Raw genomic sequence first — 20,410 nt, 5'->3', positions numbered from 1 at the left:
AATTTTACTTTGTTGATCACTCAAACTTTGGTTGAAATATTTAAAAATATCAATACTTATGAATTCTCAAACTTTGGTTGAAATATTTAAAAACATCAATACTTACTCAAACTTTGGTGTTTTTCATGAGGATTGATGAGATATTTCCAAAACATTGCTTTATATTGTAATTAATTAAATAAAATTAGAAATAATATTATCATTTAAAAATGATAAACAAAAATGTATATAATAAATATAATAATATATATGAAACAATTAATCAAATACTACAGTATTCTATTATTAAATCATACTAAGAGATAAAAACCTATTATATTAAAGAATTAAATAAAAGAGAAATCAACTATAAATTTTGGAAATCTTTGTTATACACTACATTACATGTAAAATTAATCAAATATAATTCAAGTTATTTATTAGTATTGCAAAGCATAATAACAAACTTAAACATGCAATTTTGTACTTATATACTCTAGACAAAATAGTAGGTATGCGATACGGTTTAAACTGTTATTTAATTCCAAAGCCAAACAACAAATATTCTTTTCGACAACATCAACAACATTTTGTCACTTATTATGTACTCCATAGTACTTAATTTTGGGCTTGATTATTCTGAAAATCACAATGAAATTAACTATACTCGTAAAAATTAAAATTAAATAAAATTTTTGCCTCTCATGGACTTCAAATTAAGGCCGCACTCCAAAACAAACGCTCATTTGCAAGTACTGATTTACTTGGAAATATGGCTTTTTTGCAAGCACTTAGCGAGCACAAACTTTTCTTACAATTTTTAGGGAATTTCAAGTTTCTTAACGTAGTATACGTACATAGGGTTCCTACTCACTTTTTTTTTTTTCTACATATGTGTGTGAAAGTAATCGATTCAAAATTCAAAATGAAGTGGTAGTGCAAATTAAAGATTACAACATCAATGAGCATACAAATCAATATTCCCCAAGTGACTGCATAATTGTGACCCTTGATCCGATACATGCAATGCAATAAAGTCATTTTTGTACAGTGTATATATAAAGAATCTTTTACCAAAATAGGCCTCCCATTTCCCAACTTTAACTCGGAGTTGAAAGGCTAAAGTGAGTAGAAAAGGACATAAAAGGAAGAAAGAATACCTAAAAGGATACCAATAGGAAAGAGGGGCCAAAAAGCCAGGTTAGAAAGATAAAGCTTCTCAAACCATTTTACATCTTACAATATTTTATTATTTTATACTATTCCATCTTAATATTCTCATTCTATATAGTTTACATTTTAAAATTAGTTGTAACAACTTTTGCATTAGGAGATCAAGAGAGTAGAAGTTTGTACAAGTCCATTCTCAAGAGCTTCAAAGAAGAAAAAAAGGGGGCTTAAAGCGAAAGTGAAAAGACAAAATAAAAGGTCTTTCTCTAGTGAGTAAAATAGAGAGTAGAAAGCAAATTAAGCCATTTGAATACTTTTGATTTTATCTTTAGTGAAAGAGAGATGAATGAAGGGATTCTTCCGGTGCAGCAAATGGTGGCCACCGGCGCCAACAACTGGTTCACCACTAACGGCCACCCTTTGCTGCAAAATCATACCCCTCAGCCTCACCAATCACCCGCGCCACCGCCTCTCTCGTGCCCTGCCTCTCAGGAGTTTCCACACTCATGGAGCCAACTAGTCTTGTAAGTTGTAACTCTCTCTCTCACTTCTTGATGCATGGAAAAAATTGGAGGGTGTCATGCATATTAATATTCCAAAATGTTGATTAATTATATGAAAAAATTGCTACTATTATTTATTTTCAAAACCCTTGTAAAAATTAGGTTAAATTCACATGCTGAATTTCTTTGATTTGATTAAATGTGCAGAGGGTTTTCCGGAGAAGATGATAAGACTATGGAGCAACAGGCGACCTACGTCGGAAATCTTGAATTCAGGCCTCCCAAATCATCCGAGGTAAGATAAATCATCAATGTGAAATTATTTAAATTATGGAGCTATATTATAGTTTTGTGACGGAATTGTAAAAATATCAAATTAATCATAACTTGGATTTTTATATGATTGGTAATTAGATTTTGATGAAGTGCAAGAGTGGAGCTGCCAAGAAATCGAAGATGAATCCAACAACTAATTCAACCCAATCTGGCATCAAGGTAACTCAAAATCAAGTCAAGTTTAGAGTCACCCACTTTATTTTTTTTGTTGGCAGCTTTTTTAATTTATGATCAAGTTTTTCATTTTATGTCATAATAAAGTTGTCCTTTCTTGTTTGTCGTTTCTCAATATATGCATATTCTCCTTGCTGGTGTTAAGCATATAGTCCCACATAGAAAGAGAAATGTTTTTAGATGTGATGTTGAGCTAATAATTCTATTACTTATTTTGCTGATTTCTCTAAGTTGAGACCTTGATTTGATTTTAAAATAGGTGAGAAAGGAAAAACTGGGAGACAGGATTACAGCCCTTCACCAGCTCGTCTCCCCTTTCGGCAAGGTAAATAAATTCAACATACTAAATATTTATTGGCCCCACAATTAGAGTTAATTTTCTTATTTTATCATAATTATGTGAAAGATCATTTGATAGAATTTTGTGTCCTCGAAAATTAGGGTTAAAGTGAACATATACTCCATATCACTTTCATGAATAGTACTATATGATGTCAAGCTTCGTATATTTTGTTTGTAAATTAAAGGAATTCATTCTATAAATCTTATTGCAGACTGACACAGCTTCAGTGTTGTTGGAAGCAATTGGATACATTAGATTCCTTCAACGTCAAATTGAGGTGACCTTTTGTTGCACTTAATTTCATGAAATTTTTTTTATGTTATTTCCAAGAAGAAAATTCTTTTTTTGTATGTCGATGAAATCCCCCCTTGAAATATGCAGGCCCTTAGCCAACCGTACTTGGCCACTGGATCAGGAAACATCACCCAAGAGGTATTTTATACATACCAACAAAATATTTTTCTTACATGCTAATGAAATTAATATTATATTTGATGGTGTTAATTAGAAATGTGAAGAAGAGGCGAAGAAGGATTTAAAGAGTAGGGGGCTGTGCTTGGTTCCATTATCATGCACACTAGATTTTGGGAGTGAGAATGGAGCTGATTATTGGGCTCCATCTTAAATTTCATGAGCTTGACTGTTCATGATGATGATATGCATTTTTTTAGTTTAGATTAGGTGGGAAACGTAATGTTGCACGTGCTTGCAACCTTCAATTAATTAGTATCCTAAACCACAATTTAGAATATCTTTATGTATAATTGTGTTTTCAGTGAACATATGGTCCACGAAACAATAACGCTCTTGGAACATTTGTAATAAAGTTTTAGGGGATTGATCCCTAATTTGGATATGGATATCAATTAAATTGCAATTTTGTCGTTTATTACAATGTTGTTAAGAATCAAGATTGGTCACAGAAATAATGAAATGCGAGCGCAAACCCTTCTCCCTCGAAGTTTCGACATTTGCAACTGCGTTTTGTTCTAACAAAAAGAATCAAGTAAAATACCTGCAGTGTAGAGATAACTCTACTGAGAGAACTCAACAGCTCCACAGATCAAAATTTACAGGTCTCACTCTCTGTAATCAGAGTGGAGTTTCCCCACCGCATCTCAGGCCTGCTCTTCGACTACTGCATCACGTGTCTCCCCAAGTGTGAAACGGGCAAACCTCCTGACTTTGATGTTCTCCCCCAGTGCAGCAACAGTTTGCTTCACCAGGTCCTTCACGAGCATCGTATCGTTCTTGATGTAAGGTTGCTCCAGAAGAGCCAGCTCTCCGAGCCTCTTTGCGATTCTTCCATCAACAATCTTCTCTCTTATGCTCTCGGGCTTCGACTGAAGATCCTCCCTCTGCATCTCCAGCTCTCTCTCTTTGGTAACAACACTTTCCGGGACATCTTCAACTGATACGTACTGCACCTGCCGGGAGGCCACAACTTGCATCGCCAGATCTTCAACCAATTCTTTGAAGTTTTCGCTCCTACCCACAAAGTCGGTTTCACAATTAACTTCAAACAGAACTCCAATGCGGGAATCATGAATATAGGATCCGATTCTCCCTTCAGCAGCAATTCGGCTTGATTTTTTGTCGGCTGCTGCAAGCCCCTTCTTCCTCAGATACTCATGTGCCTTCTCAAGGTCTCCCCCAGTTTCTGAGAGAGCTTTTTTGCAGTCCATCATTCCAGCTCCAGTTTCCTCGCGTAATTGTTTAACCAGCGCAGCAGAAACTGCAGCTTTTGGAGTCCTTAAAGTAGCCAACAAACCATATTAGCTTATTGCATAAGAAGAAATAGATACTTGTAGAAGATGAGGACAAAAGATAAACACATAGCAAGATCATTCAACACTATGAACATCCAAGCAGGCGAAAGTAACATTAGAGCAACTAATTAGTGAGATTAGAGCTAAAACTCAGCAGCCTAAAATCTGCTCTCACATCTTTACTGCATGTCCAGTATTTTTAGTCATTGTTATCAATAAATACGCATCAATTTGCACAAATAAATGCTATGAAAGATCATATACTTACTCCTGTACGGTTTCTTTGGTCTCAGAAGCAGCAGGCTCCTGGTTTGTAGATGTTGAAACTGGTTTAGCCGCAGTCTGGGCAGCAACCTCTGCAGCAAAGTTCTGGCTTTTCTTTTCTAAACCTTCTCCGAGGTTGTAGCGTATAAACCTCTTGACTTTTATATTTTCTCCAATCGTTGCAATGGTCTGCTTCACCCAGTCCTTAACCACTACTTTATCATCCTTGATAAACGGCTGTTCCAGTAAGGCAAGCTCTTCCAACCTCTTCCTTATGCGCCCCTCGACAATTTTGGATCTAATTTGCTCTGGCTTCAACAGTAGATCTTCCTTCTGCATTTCTGTTTCTTTTTCTTATCAACAAACTCTTGTGAAACATCTTCTGGGCTAAGATACTGTACTTGAGGGCATGCGGCCACTTGCATGGCCAAGTCTTCAACCAGTTCTCTGAAAATGTCACCTCGAGCGACAAAATCTGTCTCACAGTTCACCTCTATGAGGACACCAATCCTGCTATCATGGATATATGAACCAATTCTTCCTTCAGCTGTAGCCCTACTGGCTTTCTTATCAGCACTAGCTAAACCTTTCTTAAGGAGGTACTCGTAGGCTTTTTCAATATCTCCTTCAGCCTCGGAAAGGGCTCTTTTACAGTCCATCATTCCTGCTCCTGTTTCCTCCCGCAACTGCTTCACAAGAGCTGGTGATACAGCAGCTGCACTCCAGCAGAACAAGATAAATAATAAGAAATTCAATGAAAGACCACAATGATATAAATTTGATGTTCACCTTCAAGAAGTACTACAGAAAAGGAAGGTTATGAAGTTTAAGGTAGTTTGGTCATCATTCAACAAATTTTTACTGTATCCATATAATTAAATTTAAATGTTCACATAGCATAGTTATAAGCACGATGGACACACATCACCATCATTCTACAAATACACTTATTTAATCTGACCAGAAAGACCCCGAGACACAAATTAGTTGTGTGTTCTCACCTCAGAGAGTTACGAAAAGCTAACGAGGCTGTTGTTTTGTGAGATGTTTTACCACTAGTATACAGGCATATATGGAAATAAAACTACAATTGATATTGACAGGAAAAAGTTTGGTTTGGCAACTGATAAGAGGAAAGGGTGTCGGATAGAAACAGAGCACGAGAAATGCTCTTCTTCTGGGATCGAGGAGAAATAAACTCCTAATAAGTTGATGATTGATAATAAGAGCAATTTAACTATTTGAAGTGAAAGCAGGAACCTATTTATTCAATGGGAAAATATTGAGAAGCTGAGAAAGGAAAAGTAATTCCTCACACAGGAGGCCAACGAAAACTCCTCGTCCAAATACTACTAATTTCCAAGATGATCTATCATCATCCGGTTCTCATTATTTATAGAAGCTTAAAGCAAAAGAAATAGGAACTAAAAGAACAAACTAGCAAGGAATAGGAACTGAATCACTGATTAAACTAATACTGCCAAATCTTCTTTTCTCCCCTCCTCTCTCTTCTTGATTTCTTCATCCACGATTTGAGGGCCAAACAACCTCCCTATTGCCACGCTTGTACACCTTCCAAGTTCCACCCGTATCAGCAACACGTGTATATATACAAGATAATTTAGAAAAGGCAAAAACACCAACCTTTTACAACTGTTTCTTTAGGCGATTCGTTGCTGCTTTGTTCGATTGAATTTGAGGCATCACCGTTTGGCTGAGGATCAGCAGAAGTTTGGTTTTCTTCACCATTCACAGCTATATCGACTCCAAGATTGTCACTAATGGTGACAGGACTTTCTGCAAGAAGAAAATAACAGTATAAACTTATTGTTGAGATGGAAAAGATTTCCACTTTCCAGTCCTTCGATCCGAACTATATAAGGATTTGACTACAAACCTGCAGGTTTGGCTTCAATATCCCCAGACTCAGTTTCTGCACTTAAGCTGTCACTTTCCACAGGATTGATGGCTGCAGTAACTTCATTATCTTGTGTGATGGTAGAGCTGTCTGCTTCTTCACTCTTCTCTTCAACTTCTGCTATTACATCATCAGCTGCTTTTGGTGTTTCTTCGCCAGTGACACCAGGTCTGGTCTGATTAGTTGATTCTCCAGATTGTTGCTGTTCTATATCCCTTTCAGTTGCAGCAACAGATCCAGGATCCACAGCTAACTCATCTTCTGAAGTTGCATTATCAACCAAACTTTCAATAGCGTTTTCAACAATCTGGGAAGAAATATCAGCTATCCCTCCAGATACGTCACCATCATTACTCTCTTCAGCTTCAGTTAAAGAATTGGTTTCTTGGTCTTCAGTTTGCGGGCTTCCATCATCGCCAACTAAAACAGAGCTGGCCTGAACTTCTTCAATAACTCTGACCTCGTCATCTTTAGTTTCAGAGTCTTCGGATTTTTTTTCTATGGCTGAAGTGTCCTCTGTTATGCTGGCTACCATGTCATCGGCATCCTTTGAGATTTCCTCTGCTTCCTCAGCTTGTTGCTTCTCACTTTCTCTTTCATCTAAAAAGGTAGCAATAGATTCATTGCTACGGAAAGCTAGAACAAAAGGGTTAGTTGCTGTATGTACCGTGCCTTGGGTTAGCTTCGAATCCAACTGTTTAACATCTTCATCCTTTTTCATAGTTAATGTTACCTGTCCTCTAGAAATACGCAAAACTCGGACACTGACTTCTTGCCCTACTTCCAATGAAGTAAAACCCATAATGCTCCCAAACCCCTCATCGTTTTCCTCGGATTGAGGCAGGAATCCTTCCTCATCCTCAGGAAGAGAAATAAAAGCACCAGCTCTAGTTAGATTTTTGACAGTTCCCTCCAGATCTTGGCCTTTGACGAACTTTGAGAATTTCTTTGGCTCGTCTCTTCTCTGATTGGAATTTTGACTCATCCTTCTAGGAGGTCTGGATTTATCATTTCCATCTGGAGATTCTCTTTGTTGTTGAACCCTGCTAGAGCTGTCAGAACGCATGCTCAGGGATATTCGCCCCGTTTCCAAATTCGCTTCAACTAATCTTACTGTCACCTCTTGTCCAACAGAAACTATATTAGCAACATCCTTCACATAGCTATCACTCAACTGAGAAACATGAACAAGCCCATCAGTAAAAGCGCCAAAGTCAACAAAAGCACCAAATGGCTGGATTGATCGGACTTTTCCAGTAAACGTTGCTCCTGCAATAAGTTCCTCATTCTTCACAGGCGGCATGTCACTCTTTCTAGAAGGTCTTGAACGTTGAGACTTAATAGGACTGGTTTCAGGTGCAACAGCTGACTCTCCACCGGTTTCTGCAGCATTTGTGGCACTCACTGAGGCTTCGCTATCTGCTAAAGAAAAATCTGCCTCCTCCACAGCAACATCTGTACCAGAAGCATATACTGCAAGAGTCCTATGCTTAGGCTTCAGAACACACCCAATATGAAATTGGGGAAACAATCTGATCGATGTTGAGAGAGGTAGTGCATGTCGCTGCGCTGTCAATTTATGTTTGTTAACATTGCGCAGGATGCTAGGTCTGGACAAGATGTTGCTTTTGTTAGTTGTGAGGGAAACAGCTTGAGTAAGTGAAATGTTGGTGGAGCTCGGGGTTAAAGAAGCCATGTTGCAGTGCACAAGGGAATGATCACCGGTGAAAACACTCATTCTCCAATTTCATCACCTGGCACACCGGAAGTAGAGTTAAAAAAGACCATTACAGAAGTTCTACTCTGGATTAAAATCCAGCAAAACAACCGCATTTCCACTGCAGAAAAGTAGCCCAATGCAGTGGTATACAAACAATTATCAGGAGTAATTAACATTCATAAAGCAAGCAAGAGTATGAGCAGAACAAAGCCTCTTTTTCCCTGCATTCAAACTTTAAGAAGCTAATAAAAGTTAGAATATGGCTACTATCTATATCTACACTCATTTCCCCTCTTATCCTGTCAAAATAAACATTAAACAACAGTAATCCTTCCATCTAACTAAAAGTATTCAAAATAGAACACAAAATCAGGGTGCTTAAAAGTACCACAATTCCCAATAACCAAGACAATCAAAGTTCAAGTTGATGAAAAGAAAAATGAATGGAAGTCTCCAAAATGTCGAACTCATATCCAGAAGGAAGAGCTGGAAATCGAGCATGAAGAACGGAAATTGTGTGTGAACAAAGAGAATCAGAGAATGATTTAATGAATGAAAGAGGAGAATTACCCAAACGCAAAAGGGCTTTCACGAATTAAGCCCTTGAAAGTGAAGGCAATATCAGTGGCTTCACTTCACACTAATTATGCTGTGAAAATGGACGGGTAACGGAAGCTGGAAACGAACGGTGAGCTTTGAATCCTTATCTTCAATTTTCAAATAACTGTATTTTTTTTCCAGTTGTTTGAGTTTTACAGTTTCATATTTACATTACGAGTTAAATTCAGACGAATATATAAAGGTAATTTCCAAACATTTTTTTTGGTCTCATAAACGGGCTATGCTGAGGACGAAAGAAAACTAACGAAGGTAAGGAATGCCTATTCTATCATGAAGCAACCAACTACTCAAATCCTCGGCAGAGCCTCTAGAACATGAACTCCACTAAGAAAACTATAAGCAAAATGCAACAAAAAATCAGCAACAATATGGCAACATAATAAAACAGTTTTATTTTCTGCCACAATTTATCTAACCAATTTTTTAATTTTTTTATATTTTCAAATTAGAAAATATAAAATTACAAAATGAGAAAATAGAAGTACTTTTAAAATAAAACTACAATTTAGAAAATAACACGTCAAACGGCCAAAGTCTCAACTCAGCGCAAAGTATCTAGATCAAGTCGTAGTGCATTTGACGCTCTTCCTTGTCTTCATCATATCTATATAGTTTCATTGTGGACTTCAACGTCCGCGCCATCGATGCAACGGTAATTGCCTTCATGTTGGGTCCATGCCCTCCGCTTGGTCTGGCTCGGTCAACCGATCGCATAGAGCTTTCTCTGTGCAGCTTTTTGGCTCATAGAACGACTTCTTGTTGGTATCTGTGTGCCAAAACTCTCCTCTATATGAATGTGTAAGACGTCGGCATCACCCTTACTGCTGGTGTAGTTGTCGTGAGCGTTGACTTTGTCCTCTTCAGGCCACCACACACGTAACCCGACATGAACTTTAGGTGATTATTAACTATAACGTAGACGTCATAGTACTTGATCTCATGTTTTTCATCGTCATAGAACGTTTTGAAAGCCATGTGGCAGATATCTCACCGGATCCTTGGAAATGTTAACCGTAGCACTTAGCCATCACGATCATTTCCTCCAAGGTGTACTTCTTTTCTCCAACCATGTCAAACTTCTCCTTATCCCTTTGTGCATGAACCAGTATTCACCTCTAGAAGGGGCTCCATGTCCGAAATCTCGTAATCATCGAGTAGGTTGGTAACACCGGTGTTGGGGCCTTGTGTTCCCGGGGTACCAATTTCAGAGACTATTATTGGCCGATACCCCTCTTGAGGATTCCACGAATCAGAATCGTTGGTATATCATCCCACTGAATGGCAAATTGTGTAGCAGACATTTTGATCAATTGGAGTCGTGGCTCTCATTAGGGGAACACTGGGAAACATTAGGTGATCGCCAGGCTACATTGGAGAACCGTCAAGATTCATTGGGAGACCACCCTGATTCATTTTTGTGGAGTGTAAAGAAAGAACGTAGAATAAAAAAGAGTGAAATGAGGGGATAGTGGGACAGTAATATTTATAGAGGAAAAAGTGTGAAATATAATTAAAAAATAAAATAAGTGTTGCGAATCGTGGCTGAAAAGGCAGTGCAATAAGGCATGGAAAACAGTCGCAGAACCGAGCAGACTACCACGCTCGCAGTTGTTTCTCTGACGACCAAAAAATTTAGAGTTACAATAAGCCTTAACGTTGATGGCCTAAAAGAGTCATGTTCAAGCTTCAATTTTATTTTGTTTGCTAAGGTATCTTTCATGCCGACATCTTGAGGAGACTAGTCCTTCTTTCTAACGGTCAGCACATTAAATAGTAGGAGACTGACCAAAATTGTTTGATTCATTCACATGGGCCGAAATCAACTCTATAACTTCATGCTTAAAGGATGAGGTGTTGAACCAACACGGAAAATATATTGATTCAAGCTTTAATTTATTAATTGATTTGATGTAAATGAGTAACTAATGGAAACAATATCAAAATCTGAGTCGTGATTTTTATGAACCTTTTTGTAACTAAAAATTGAGTTGATTAAAATGGTTAATGAGTGATGAAACTAATTGTTTCCTCTGACAGTTCATAAATAATAGTCTTATCTTTTCATTTTATTTCGTCAGCCAAAATTATACTCATACAAAAATTGGAAAGTTTTTCCCCATTTATTACTACTCACTCTTTTAAAATTAGAAATTATTTTCATCTTAATCCATCATTTAAAATAAAAAATTTCTATTTAAAAAAAAAATTTCTCTCTAATGAGGTGAGACTCATTCTCCACCAACAATACTTCATCCATTTTTTCTCTTTCTCTCTCCTATTTTTACCCACATTTTTTATTTCTCTCTTTTACTTTACTCCTTTTATATATTTCTCTCTCCTACTTTACCAAATTCATGTTAAAACTCTTGTCGTCCCAAAATATACTATTTTTTTGGACGGGTAGATTATAATTTTTAATTTATTTTTAAATAATGCTATATCTTCATTTTATATTATTTATAATTTTATATGATTTGTTTAATTATTTTATTTATATGACAATTAGAATACCATGTAAATTTTTCTATTTAAAATTACCAAAAAGGTTAAAGTTGAAATAAGATAATTTAGTTGGACACGAGATAGTAAATTGAAAAATAATTATTAAATCAGTATAATTAACTAAAATACTTTTATGATCCATCATAATGCTCATTCATAACTTCCAAACTGAGATTGTGATAACGATAATTAAATAAGCAAAAATCTCAATAAATGTTTGGTCCGCTGTATTTTCTTCCAAGCCCGTGAAAAACTCCTAGGCCCAAAACACAACCAAATATCTTACAGAAACATAAGTCACAGATTAGGTAAGTACATCATTAGTAAACTTTGTCTATTTTCATTCTAAAAAAAATTCAGAAAAGAACATTTTATGACACTCTTTGTCTTATAAAAAAAAGATAAATTATGAGAAATAACATTTCAGCAAAATCTTCTCATAGAATATAACATATATTTGGAGTGATTATACTTTTGGCCTAATCTAAGTAGCCTGAATTGGAAATTGGCATAAGATTCCAAAAATGTTAAAAAGAATTTCAGTTTCTCTATCTAATACTCATACAAATTCAAAACTCATGCCCATAGTTAAACTATAACAAACCTAATAATCTAATACTACAAACTAGTAGTATTAAAAAAAGAGTAAGTATGTACTTTAATATCTTCCAAAATCACAAAAATAGAATTAAGTAATGAAGTAAACAACCACAATCATGCTGCTAATTATAATAGGAGTGATCAATCTTTTAGAAGAATCTTGGATGTATGATTGTTTAATAAAAAGTTGGGAAACAATAATGTGATCCTAGGCCACAGAGCTCGGCCAATCTTTTATAGTCTTTTTGTGCGACCAATGTACTCACCAACACAAGAATCTCGTATTATGCAATAAATTATGAGATTAAGGTTGATTTGGTGTCACACACCCATGTGGGTGCGTACACATACATTTAATAAATAAATAAATAAATAATTAGGCGCCAGCATCCTTTGAAAGATTGGTTTAATTGCTTACATTTTGGGGGTAGCACTGTAGCATGTGCCCACAATCTACAGTAGATATTCTTCACACATCATATGTATACAAATGCATATGTGCGAATCTTTTATCTTAAACAGATTTTCATCCAACATAATCCCTTGTTTCCTTCTCTGCCTTTGCTAATTTTATAATACTATATAACTAAAAAGCTTTTGCCTTTGGCTTTTGTATTTTATTCACTCAATTCGACTTTAGTAGTCATTTTTAAGTCTTCATTTATGTTGCTAAATTAGTACACTGATTAATTGTAACTATATAGGAGTAATTGCAAGGGACGTCAAATTTGAACTTGACTAACTGGGTTTTCAGATTAGTTGATTTGGGCTCACTCTAAAACAGCTAATTTTATTTTTTTTCGGAAGTATTTTAATATTGTGTGTGTGTGAATGTAGGAAAATTAGTTTGGTAAGAAACTTTACCTGAACATCAATTTATAGTCTTACTTACACACGTTCACCCTTCGTGTTTATGATTCAAAGTGCAAGATTTGATTCCAAATTTTTTAGAATATTATTTAAGTAAATTGACACGTTATTGTACTAAAACATGTGAATGCATATGTCATGTATGTAACACTAGAGCTTCATTTTGTTTTTATGGAGTACTAATTAAACTAAAAATGTAAATTTACGTAGAAATTTGCATGTTTCGCTCATGGTTCTTGCAAAATTAATTAGTTGTAATAAAAAGAGTAAAAGACTATTATTAGATGTTTATACGAATAAAAAAGATTAAATGGGGTATAATTTATGTATTGCGATTTAGACGGGGTCGTAGATCAATTTCGTGGTTTTAATGATAATTACTGTATTTTTAATTTTATTTAAGTATAGTTCATGTGATATACGTTTTGGTAAAATAAAGCAAGGATAAAGGAGGCAGCCGTACTAAAATTTTTATATATAGGGGCATGGAAACTGTAGGATATGTCAATATCACAAATTTGTTGCTTAGATGTTACAAATGTCGCTTTTGCATCATTGTACACGTCAACATTTCAACGAAAATAAGAATTAAAAATTGTGAGATTCATCGAACCTTCTCTGGATTACAGTCTCATTATCTCCATTAATTTAGTAATCAACTAATTTTCGCAATAGTTAGTGGACCAATTAATAGAGCTATTCAATAATTAGACTTGTTTAACAAAAAGTAAATACTTTCGCTTTCTATCATCAGCGTTTTGTTTCCAACATTCAAATGATTATATCCTCATGTACAGACTATTATTGGTGATTGAGATTCTAACATGGTGTTTGTTCATATATACACAATTGCTTAGAATATTTTTTAGCATGATATTTATAAAACTAGTAAAATTTAATTACGGAAAGAATAAAGTAAAAATGAAAAAAATAAAGTACAAGAGAGATTAAAGTTTTTTTTTATTTATAAAAAATGACTCAAATAACTTAGAATAGACTACAATGAAATATGATTTAAATAGCTTGAGACTGAGATAATATCCTACAAGTGTTCGGATATATGAGAATATACATATGATTACGAATCAAATATGAGAATTAAAATTCTAATGCAGAGAATTGTACCCCTTCGTTCGCCATAAGCGAGACGTTTTTTTTGGGCACGAGATTTAAGAAAATGATGTTTACAGAGTTAAGTGGATAGCAACTAGAGTAGGATAGAGAATAAAATAGAAAAATGAAGAGAAAATAAAATAGGAGATAGAGTAAAATAAGAGAAGGTAATTACGCTATTATATTTTGCTAAAAAGAAAATGACTCATTTTAGCTGGGACGACACAAAAATGAATACAAGTCGTTTACAGTGGGACGGATGATATACATTATAATTTGTTTCTTGTGTACGTCTTCTTACTCACATGAGCCTTGCAGTGCATCATTGTGCCTTGCCTGACATAGGTTTTATTCACGTCTCAAGGAGAACATCCCCGTGGAATCGGGCGGAGGTTCGTGCCAATTTTGGAAGGAGCCTGACGGTGGCTGGCGATCGCTCTTCGCTATTGAGAGGCAGTGGTTCTAAGGCTTCTTCGAGAAACCCTATTTCATTTGACCCGCAGTCTAAGGACATTAACAACTAAACATACAAAAATTGCATTTCTCTAACACTCTACATGTCATCACTTCTCTTTTTCTCCGATATCACTTTACTTGACGATATTCGTGTATCAAATCTCATATTTATTTAATTCTTTCTTATAGAGTAATTTGCAATTGTATATATTTATATATTCTTAATACTCCATTCGTCCCAAAAAAATATTTTTATTTTCATTTTCGTCTGTCCCATAAACATATGAGCACTTTCAAGTTTTAATGTGTTAAATTAAATTAAATGTATAAAATAAAAAAAATAATATTAAATGTACATTAAACGATAGTAGTGTACACTTTCACAGATGTATGTAGCATAATATTTTTCATACATAGGTGTCGTTTGGTTGTCACAATTAATTATCTATCATATGATAATCCATCTATAATTAAGTTGTGAGATTATTTTAATTAGAGTTGGGTGAGTATGACTAATTATCACATGTTTATCTATATAGGATTAAGTCCTGAGATTCATCTCATGAACCAAACACAATACTATATATTTAGTCATGAGATAATCTTGCAAACCGAACAACCTCATAATTATGGTGTTCTATAATTTAATTTAATTTCTATATATTATTTAACTACATTATTAATATCATGCATAGCGAATCTAGCTAATTTATACATATATAAAATGCGAGTTTTGGCCTTAATATTAAATTATTTATTAGTTTTGGGCATAAATTTAAATATTTTGAACTTTTGGGAATATAGATATTTGTAGAAACTAATGAATATCATGAAATAATTTAGGCTATAAACTTAGTCAAAGAAGATTATCATAAATTAACGGCTAAGGCGCGTTACACTCATGGTTGTGCGTTTGTGTATACATATATTTTTATAGATAATCTTGTATGTAAATATTGACGAGGCCGTTTTCCATCCCAAAATTGATGCCATTTATTAATTATTTGTTTGAAAATTAATGCTATATTTTAATAGATTTAATGAAAAATTGTAACTTTTCTCACATCATGCCACGTTACCTTCATAAGCGCTACAATAAAATGATCTATAGACTCTTTCAATTTAATACTCCATATAAAAACTATACTCACTCTTATTAGTAACGTATATGTTTTATATACATTAAAAATAATTAAATTACAATCATTATGTTATTACGTTAAATATAATAAAAAATTTAAAATTATTATAAATGGAGGATGTGAAACGTTTTTTTCTTGAACTATAAATATCTACACATATGCTATACTTCCACTCAATCACTATTTTCTATTTCTATGGGATTTGTCCCTAGATTTCAAATAGAGTACACTATATTCTTTAGTTTCATCTTTCAATAAGCTTTATTCGATAGTCTTCTATACATATGATTGGATAGATTTGATTATTAACTCTCATTTTCTATATAATTGCAGGAATTATGTACACTACATAAAATTGTTTACGCATGAGGCGTTGAAGACAATTGTTTACGCATGATATTAAAATCTTTTTATGTAAGTATGAGATTTGTAGTTTATTTTGAGAATTGAGATGTCAATATTTTAGTATTTATTTCAACTATAGATCTAAATATTAATATAATATGCCTTCTGAGGTAATAAAATTTAATATCGAATTGTCAATTGACCGAAAATAAGTAGGAAGCAGGATTGAGGTGGAAGCTGAAACAGAAGTAGATTGCAGAATAACGGAACATATTATGAGTGGAGAAGAAGATGTAACATTTTATTTATATTTGGTTAAGTTTCTTTTATTTAATTAATTTTTAACTATTTTTAGGCTTGAGATTAGAGCTAAGTGTTAGGCTTAGCTTTGGAAATAATTAACATGGACAGTTGTTATAAGCAATATATTTTTTTCCAAATCATGAGAGAGATTGAGTGATTGTTTTTGTAAATTTTAATTTGTATCTATGAGGTCGATTAAACTTGTGATTCCTTGCTTATATTTTTTTCCCCAAAACTTATGAACTAATATGTTATTGTCATCATATAAACTTTTTTTTTTATGTCCCACACACTTAACTAATCCATCTTTCTATTTTAGTGACTCCTTATTATTGACAATTATTAGTTATTGTTTTTTTGTGTGAATGGTATTCAAGTGTATATGTTCCATCAATAAAATATAAAATTGTGATTATTGTTTTGTGGAAGAGATAAAGAAAATTGTCATTGGAAGCTTTGCATAATTTTATAAATAATGCAAATTCCATACAATTATCTTAAATCTATCTATGTATGCGCTTGGTTACTTGAATTGGTTTTCACATTTGTGATTTTTAATTTTTAGATAAACTATAGTTGTATTTGATTTTAAGTAATTAATTGAAAATATGAATTTGCTTTTGATAAAATTAAATTAATCCGTGCATTGCACTGGGTGTGATACTAGTTATTATAAAAATCAAGTTAATTTTCACAAACAATTACAAATTCACTTTTAAATTATCGTAGAATATTAATGATAAATGATAAATCATACTAAATCCGATAGAGTTAAAGTCAAATCCCTAAACTTAAAAACCAAATTAATGGGATGCTTCATATTGAGAAAGTGTTAGGATTCTTTTGGCCGTAACATATATGAAATGTTGAATCTTTTAACATTATGTGCCTGTGCAATTGTGCAAATATAGCAAATCTTAAATTTAAAATAACAAAATAAATAAAACATAGCTGCCAAGTAATAATAAAACAATTGACACGACAGCGTTATGGATTGTATTTGATGGATTTATAGCTTTTGTAATTGCGTGGGAGTTCACATGTTTTAACAAAATAATAAGAGGATGATTCTCTCTCGCACTTTCCACCACACAACACAACTCATATAATATGTCCCACAAATCATGCGTGGAACAGCTCGATTAGATTTGGTGCATGGCAACTATATATAGTTTTATTTAATTTATTTTATTTATAATATTATCATCGATCTATTATATTTTTATGACGTAAACTCTAAGGCCCATAAGTTAATTCTTGAAGCTTACAAAGATACCATAAAGAATATTTTTTTTGCAGATATGTGGCATTAATATGTAAATGATTCGGCCAATCATATATATGTAATAAAATCTTTCTTTCTCCAATTGATATCTATGGTTATGAAGACGAGGAAATCTTTCACCTTTAGTGACAATCCCCAAACATTGAATTTCCTGCAGGATTTTCTGCAATCTAAATGTCATAATAATGTTGGATCTACTAATATATTGTAACTTTAATTTTCCCTAAAAAAGGATTGGGAAAAAGGGAAAAGAAAGTATACTACTACATGTTATTACCTCCTTCTCTTTTACCTATAAATATTACTACATTAATTTCATGATCATATAACATGTAAATGATTCGGGATTTAGCCATGAAACTGCCCAAAGATATATTTAAAAAATAAACACAGTGTCCAATTAAATAATAAAATCTTTGTGAAGAACGTGGTGCAGAAGCGCGTGGGTTAGGTTAGAAATCTTGGGAAAATATTGTGTGCATAAAATAAATGAGTTGCAATCAGAAGACAATCCCTTTCAAACACCATACCTTTTCTCTCTAAGCAATACTATAATAATAATGGAAGTTGTCAAAACGAGCTCACACTATTTTTTTAAAAAAAAGAAAAATAATAGTAATAATAAAAATAGAAGCATAGTATATAAACAGAATGAATCACACAAAATCTACACACAATCAGATCCAGCGATGCAATTATTAGTGACCGCAAAGTGTTAACAGCTTAAAAGGCTAATTCAGAAGATCTCATCTCATCTCACTGCAAACAACAAATCAAATCCCTAATTTTTTCCATCGGAAAATGGGAAGCAACTACTTCGGCGAGCACAATTACTTCGGCGGCAGCGATAGGGGGATGTCGTCGTCGTCTTCATCATCGTCGTCGAGGAAAGGGAAGAAGAGCGGCTCCGATAAGCCTAAGCAGCCGCAGAGGGGGCTTGGGGTTGCGCAGCTTGAGAAGATTAGGTTACACAGTCAACTCGGATGCACATATTTGCCTTCTCTTCCTTATGCTTCTAATTTCACTCAGGTTTGTTTATTTCTTTTGATTTTTTTTCAACTGATCTATGTGTATATTTCTATAATTTCATGGCTGGAACTGTGCAGGAGGATGTGAGGCTGCAAACAGCTCATTCTTCGTCGTCGTTCTCGTATTCGTCGTCGTCGCCTCCTTATGGCTTCCAGGGCCACCATGGAGTCATGGTAAGACTTGTTTGATTAGTACATAATTTAATTGAGAAATTTGTAGATCGGTGTAGTTTTTTGGATGATGAAGATTTTGATTTTTTTTTTGTTATTATGGTAAATTTGTAAATGTTAATTAGCCACTATTTTCGTTTGAGTTTGTAAACCCTAGAATATTGTAGATGACTTAATATTCAACAATTTGATTTCTGTTAGCGGTGAAGATTGTAGAAGCTATGGTAATATCTTGGTGTTGAATCACAATAATTTGATTTTTTTTGTTTTAATCACATTCGCAACTGTTCAAAGATGCTAATTACTTGACCATTATTTTCAGATGGGATTGCCAGATTTAGATAGGGCAAATCTTGCATATGGGGATTCTCAACCCAACAATGTTGCAAGGTAATTTGCATAAAGATTCTTAATTTCTTTTCATAAATTGGATATATTCCAAACATGGGATAGTCTAATCACTAATGAAATATTTTGTTCTCATTAGTTTCATTTTTCTTGGATTGAAATCAGATGGCATCAGGGCAATGCAGGCTATGGAAGTCATAATTTTGTTGAGCCCAGCATGACTAGATCCTTCTTCGAACCGCCTGCTCAGGTAACAATCAAAATTAAACAAGTTTTTAAACATAATTTGTGAGATAAAGGTGGAAATTCTGATCATGTTTCACTATGTTTTGATTGATGTAGAGCTCCCACAATATGAGAGATGGTTCGAGTAGTCAGAAGTCAGACTCGAGTAGCTCACAAGAGATAGATTTGGAGCTCAAACTATCGTTGTGAATTTCGTCTAATGAAACTTATAGCGTATGTGGATTTTCGCCTGTAAGTTGGAAGATGCACCCATCCTTATAAATCCAAATAGCAACTATATGCACAAGTTTAAGACAAACATTGTGTATTTGATTACAGTTTGACAGATTGCTATGTGATTGGAATTGATAACCTCTTATAATGAAATGAAGTTTGTCAATTTTCTTCTCTAGCTTTAAAATAATTTTGTTTTAGCTATGTGTCACTAGAATACAGCCTTAGAAATACTGATTTTTTGTACTTGCATGAATTCATATAGACTTTTGTGCATGTCTATTAAATGCCTGGATATATTCTCAGAAAAATAAATGCAATCATATGTGATCTGGGAAGCTTTTCTGGTATTATTGGATCACAAAATATTCCCATATCCTTACATCTATGTATATGTATTCTCTTTTGCTTGTTGGAGGACAAAGGGAAAAACAAAGATTAGATACCTTTTTCACATTCCTCTTGTCTGAGGAAAACACACAGAAACTAGGATAAATCCACATATAATATAATAATTTCTGCTTATTTAAATCTATGATATCATATTCTACAGCAGTACTATTGATTTTCCTTTTCACTTTTCAGAAATTGGCATTATTAAATATAGTTCAGGCTAGTAGTGATCAACAAGATGTCAAATAATTTCAAGTTTGATCCATAATTATGCCCTATAGCATATGCTTAACCACGCGAAATTATAAAGAGAAAAACTCAACCCCGTGACAAATTAAAGGCAATAATAATATTTAAATATGGATTTCGATGAGCAGAAATTAAAGAAATTTATGACTTGCATGAATTTCACCCCCCCCCCCCCCCCAAAAAATAGATTATGTTTGCTGACTTTGTTCGTCCCTTAAAATTAGTCAATTCTATTTTAAGAAACCTATTATTCTCTAATAATATTCAATTATTATTTCTTTCTATCTCTCCATTATTTTATCAATTTTGCATTAGCACCCGTGTCATTCCAACGTGCTCATTTTTAAGG

The 20,410-nt window shown here is 33.9% G+C and overlaps 3 protein-coding genes across 4 annotated transcripts; 2 read left to right on the top strand and 1 right to left on the bottom strand.

Annotated features, from left to right (window-relative positions):
* The first annotated feature begins 1,296 nt into the window (after positions 1-1,296).
* LOC125205548 (transcription factor bHLH68-like) lies at positions 1,297-3,382 on the top strand. Of its 2 annotated transcripts, XM_089058424.1 has the most exons (8): positions 1,303-1,407; positions 1,482-1,673; positions 1,860-1,947; positions 2,067-2,147; positions 2,422-2,487; positions 2,717-2,782; positions 2,887-2,937; positions 3,014-3,382. In XM_089058424.1, the coding sequence occupies exons 2-8, from the start codon at positions 1,492-1,494 to the stop codon at positions 3,128-3,130; spliced, it is 651 nt and encodes a 216-aa protein (XP_088914550.1). In that variant the 5' UTR covers positions 1,303-1,407; positions 1,482-1,491; the 3' UTR covers positions 3,131-3,382. The 2 variants fall into 2 exon arrangements, with proteins under 2 accessions (XP_047960528.1, XP_088914550.1); XM_048104571.2 differs by having other exon boundaries at positions 1,297-1,673.
* A 49-nt stretch (positions 3,383-3,431) lies between these two features.
* On the bottom strand, positions 3,432-8,897 carry LOC125205539 (polyprotein of EF-Ts, chloroplastic-like). Its single transcript, XM_089058423.1, is given in 6 exon segments — positions 3,432-4,257; positions 4,543-4,894; positions 4,897-5,253; positions 6,183-6,335; positions 6,436-8,210; positions 8,747-8,897. Coding segments are annotated over 5 exon segments (3,255 nt in total). The 5' UTR covers positions 8,195-8,210; positions 8,747-8,897; the 3' UTR covers positions 3,432-3,623.
* A 9,169-nt stretch (positions 8,898-18,066) lies between these two features.
* Positions 18,067-19,597, top strand: LOC125202354 (protein SPEAR3-like). The gene is made up of 5 exons (XM_048100734.2): positions 18,067-18,442; positions 18,520-18,615; positions 18,935-19,002; positions 19,126-19,210; positions 19,303-19,597. The coding sequence occupies exons 1-5, from the start codon at positions 18,215-18,217 to the stop codon at positions 19,393-19,395; spliced, it is 570 nt and encodes a 189-aa protein (XP_047956691.1). The 5' UTR covers positions 18,067-18,214; the 3' UTR covers positions 19,396-19,597.
* Positions 19,598-20,410: the final 813 nt, after the last annotated feature.

This window comes from Salvia hispanica, chromosome 5 (genome assembly GCF_029641045.1).
Source record: "Salvia hispanica isolate PSC_SH4W2 chromosome 5, Shi_PSC_v1, whole genome shotgun sequence".
Taxonomy (NCBI): Eukaryota; Viridiplantae; Streptophyta; class Magnoliopsida; order Lamiales; family Lamiaceae; genus Salvia; species Salvia hispanica.
This window is presented reverse-complemented; position numbering and strand designations above follow the sequence as displayed.

What these genes read in the sequence shown, in the direction of transcription:
- LOC125205548 (XM_048104571.2), top strand. Translation starts at nt 1,492, where the DNA reads ATGAATGAAGGGATTCTTCCGGTGCAGCAAATGGTGGCCACCGGCGCC. An exon ending in TCGTCTCCCCTTTCGGCAAG is followed by an intron (nt 2,488 to 2,716) that starts GTAAATAAATTC and finishes ATCTTATTGCAG; the next exon opens with ACTGACACAGCTTCAGTGTT. An exon ending in TCCTTCAACGTCAAATTGAG is followed by an intron (nt 2,783 to 2,886) that starts GTGACCTTTTGT and finishes TGAAATATGCAG; the next exon opens with GCCCTTAGCCAACCGTACTT.
- LOC125202354 (XM_048100734.2), top strand. Translation starts at nt 18,215, where the DNA reads ATGGGAAGCAACTACTTCGGCGAGCACAATTACTTCGGCGGCAGCGAT. An exon ending in AGGGCCACCATGGAGTCATG is followed by an intron (nt 18,616 to 18,934) that starts GTAAGACTTGTT and finishes CATTATTTTCAG; the next exon opens with ATGGGATTGCCAGATTTAGA. An exon ending in TCTTCGAACCGCCTGCTCAG is followed by an intron (nt 19,211 to 19,302) that starts GTAACAATCAAA and finishes TGATTGATGTAG; the next exon opens with AGCTCCCACAATATGAGAGA.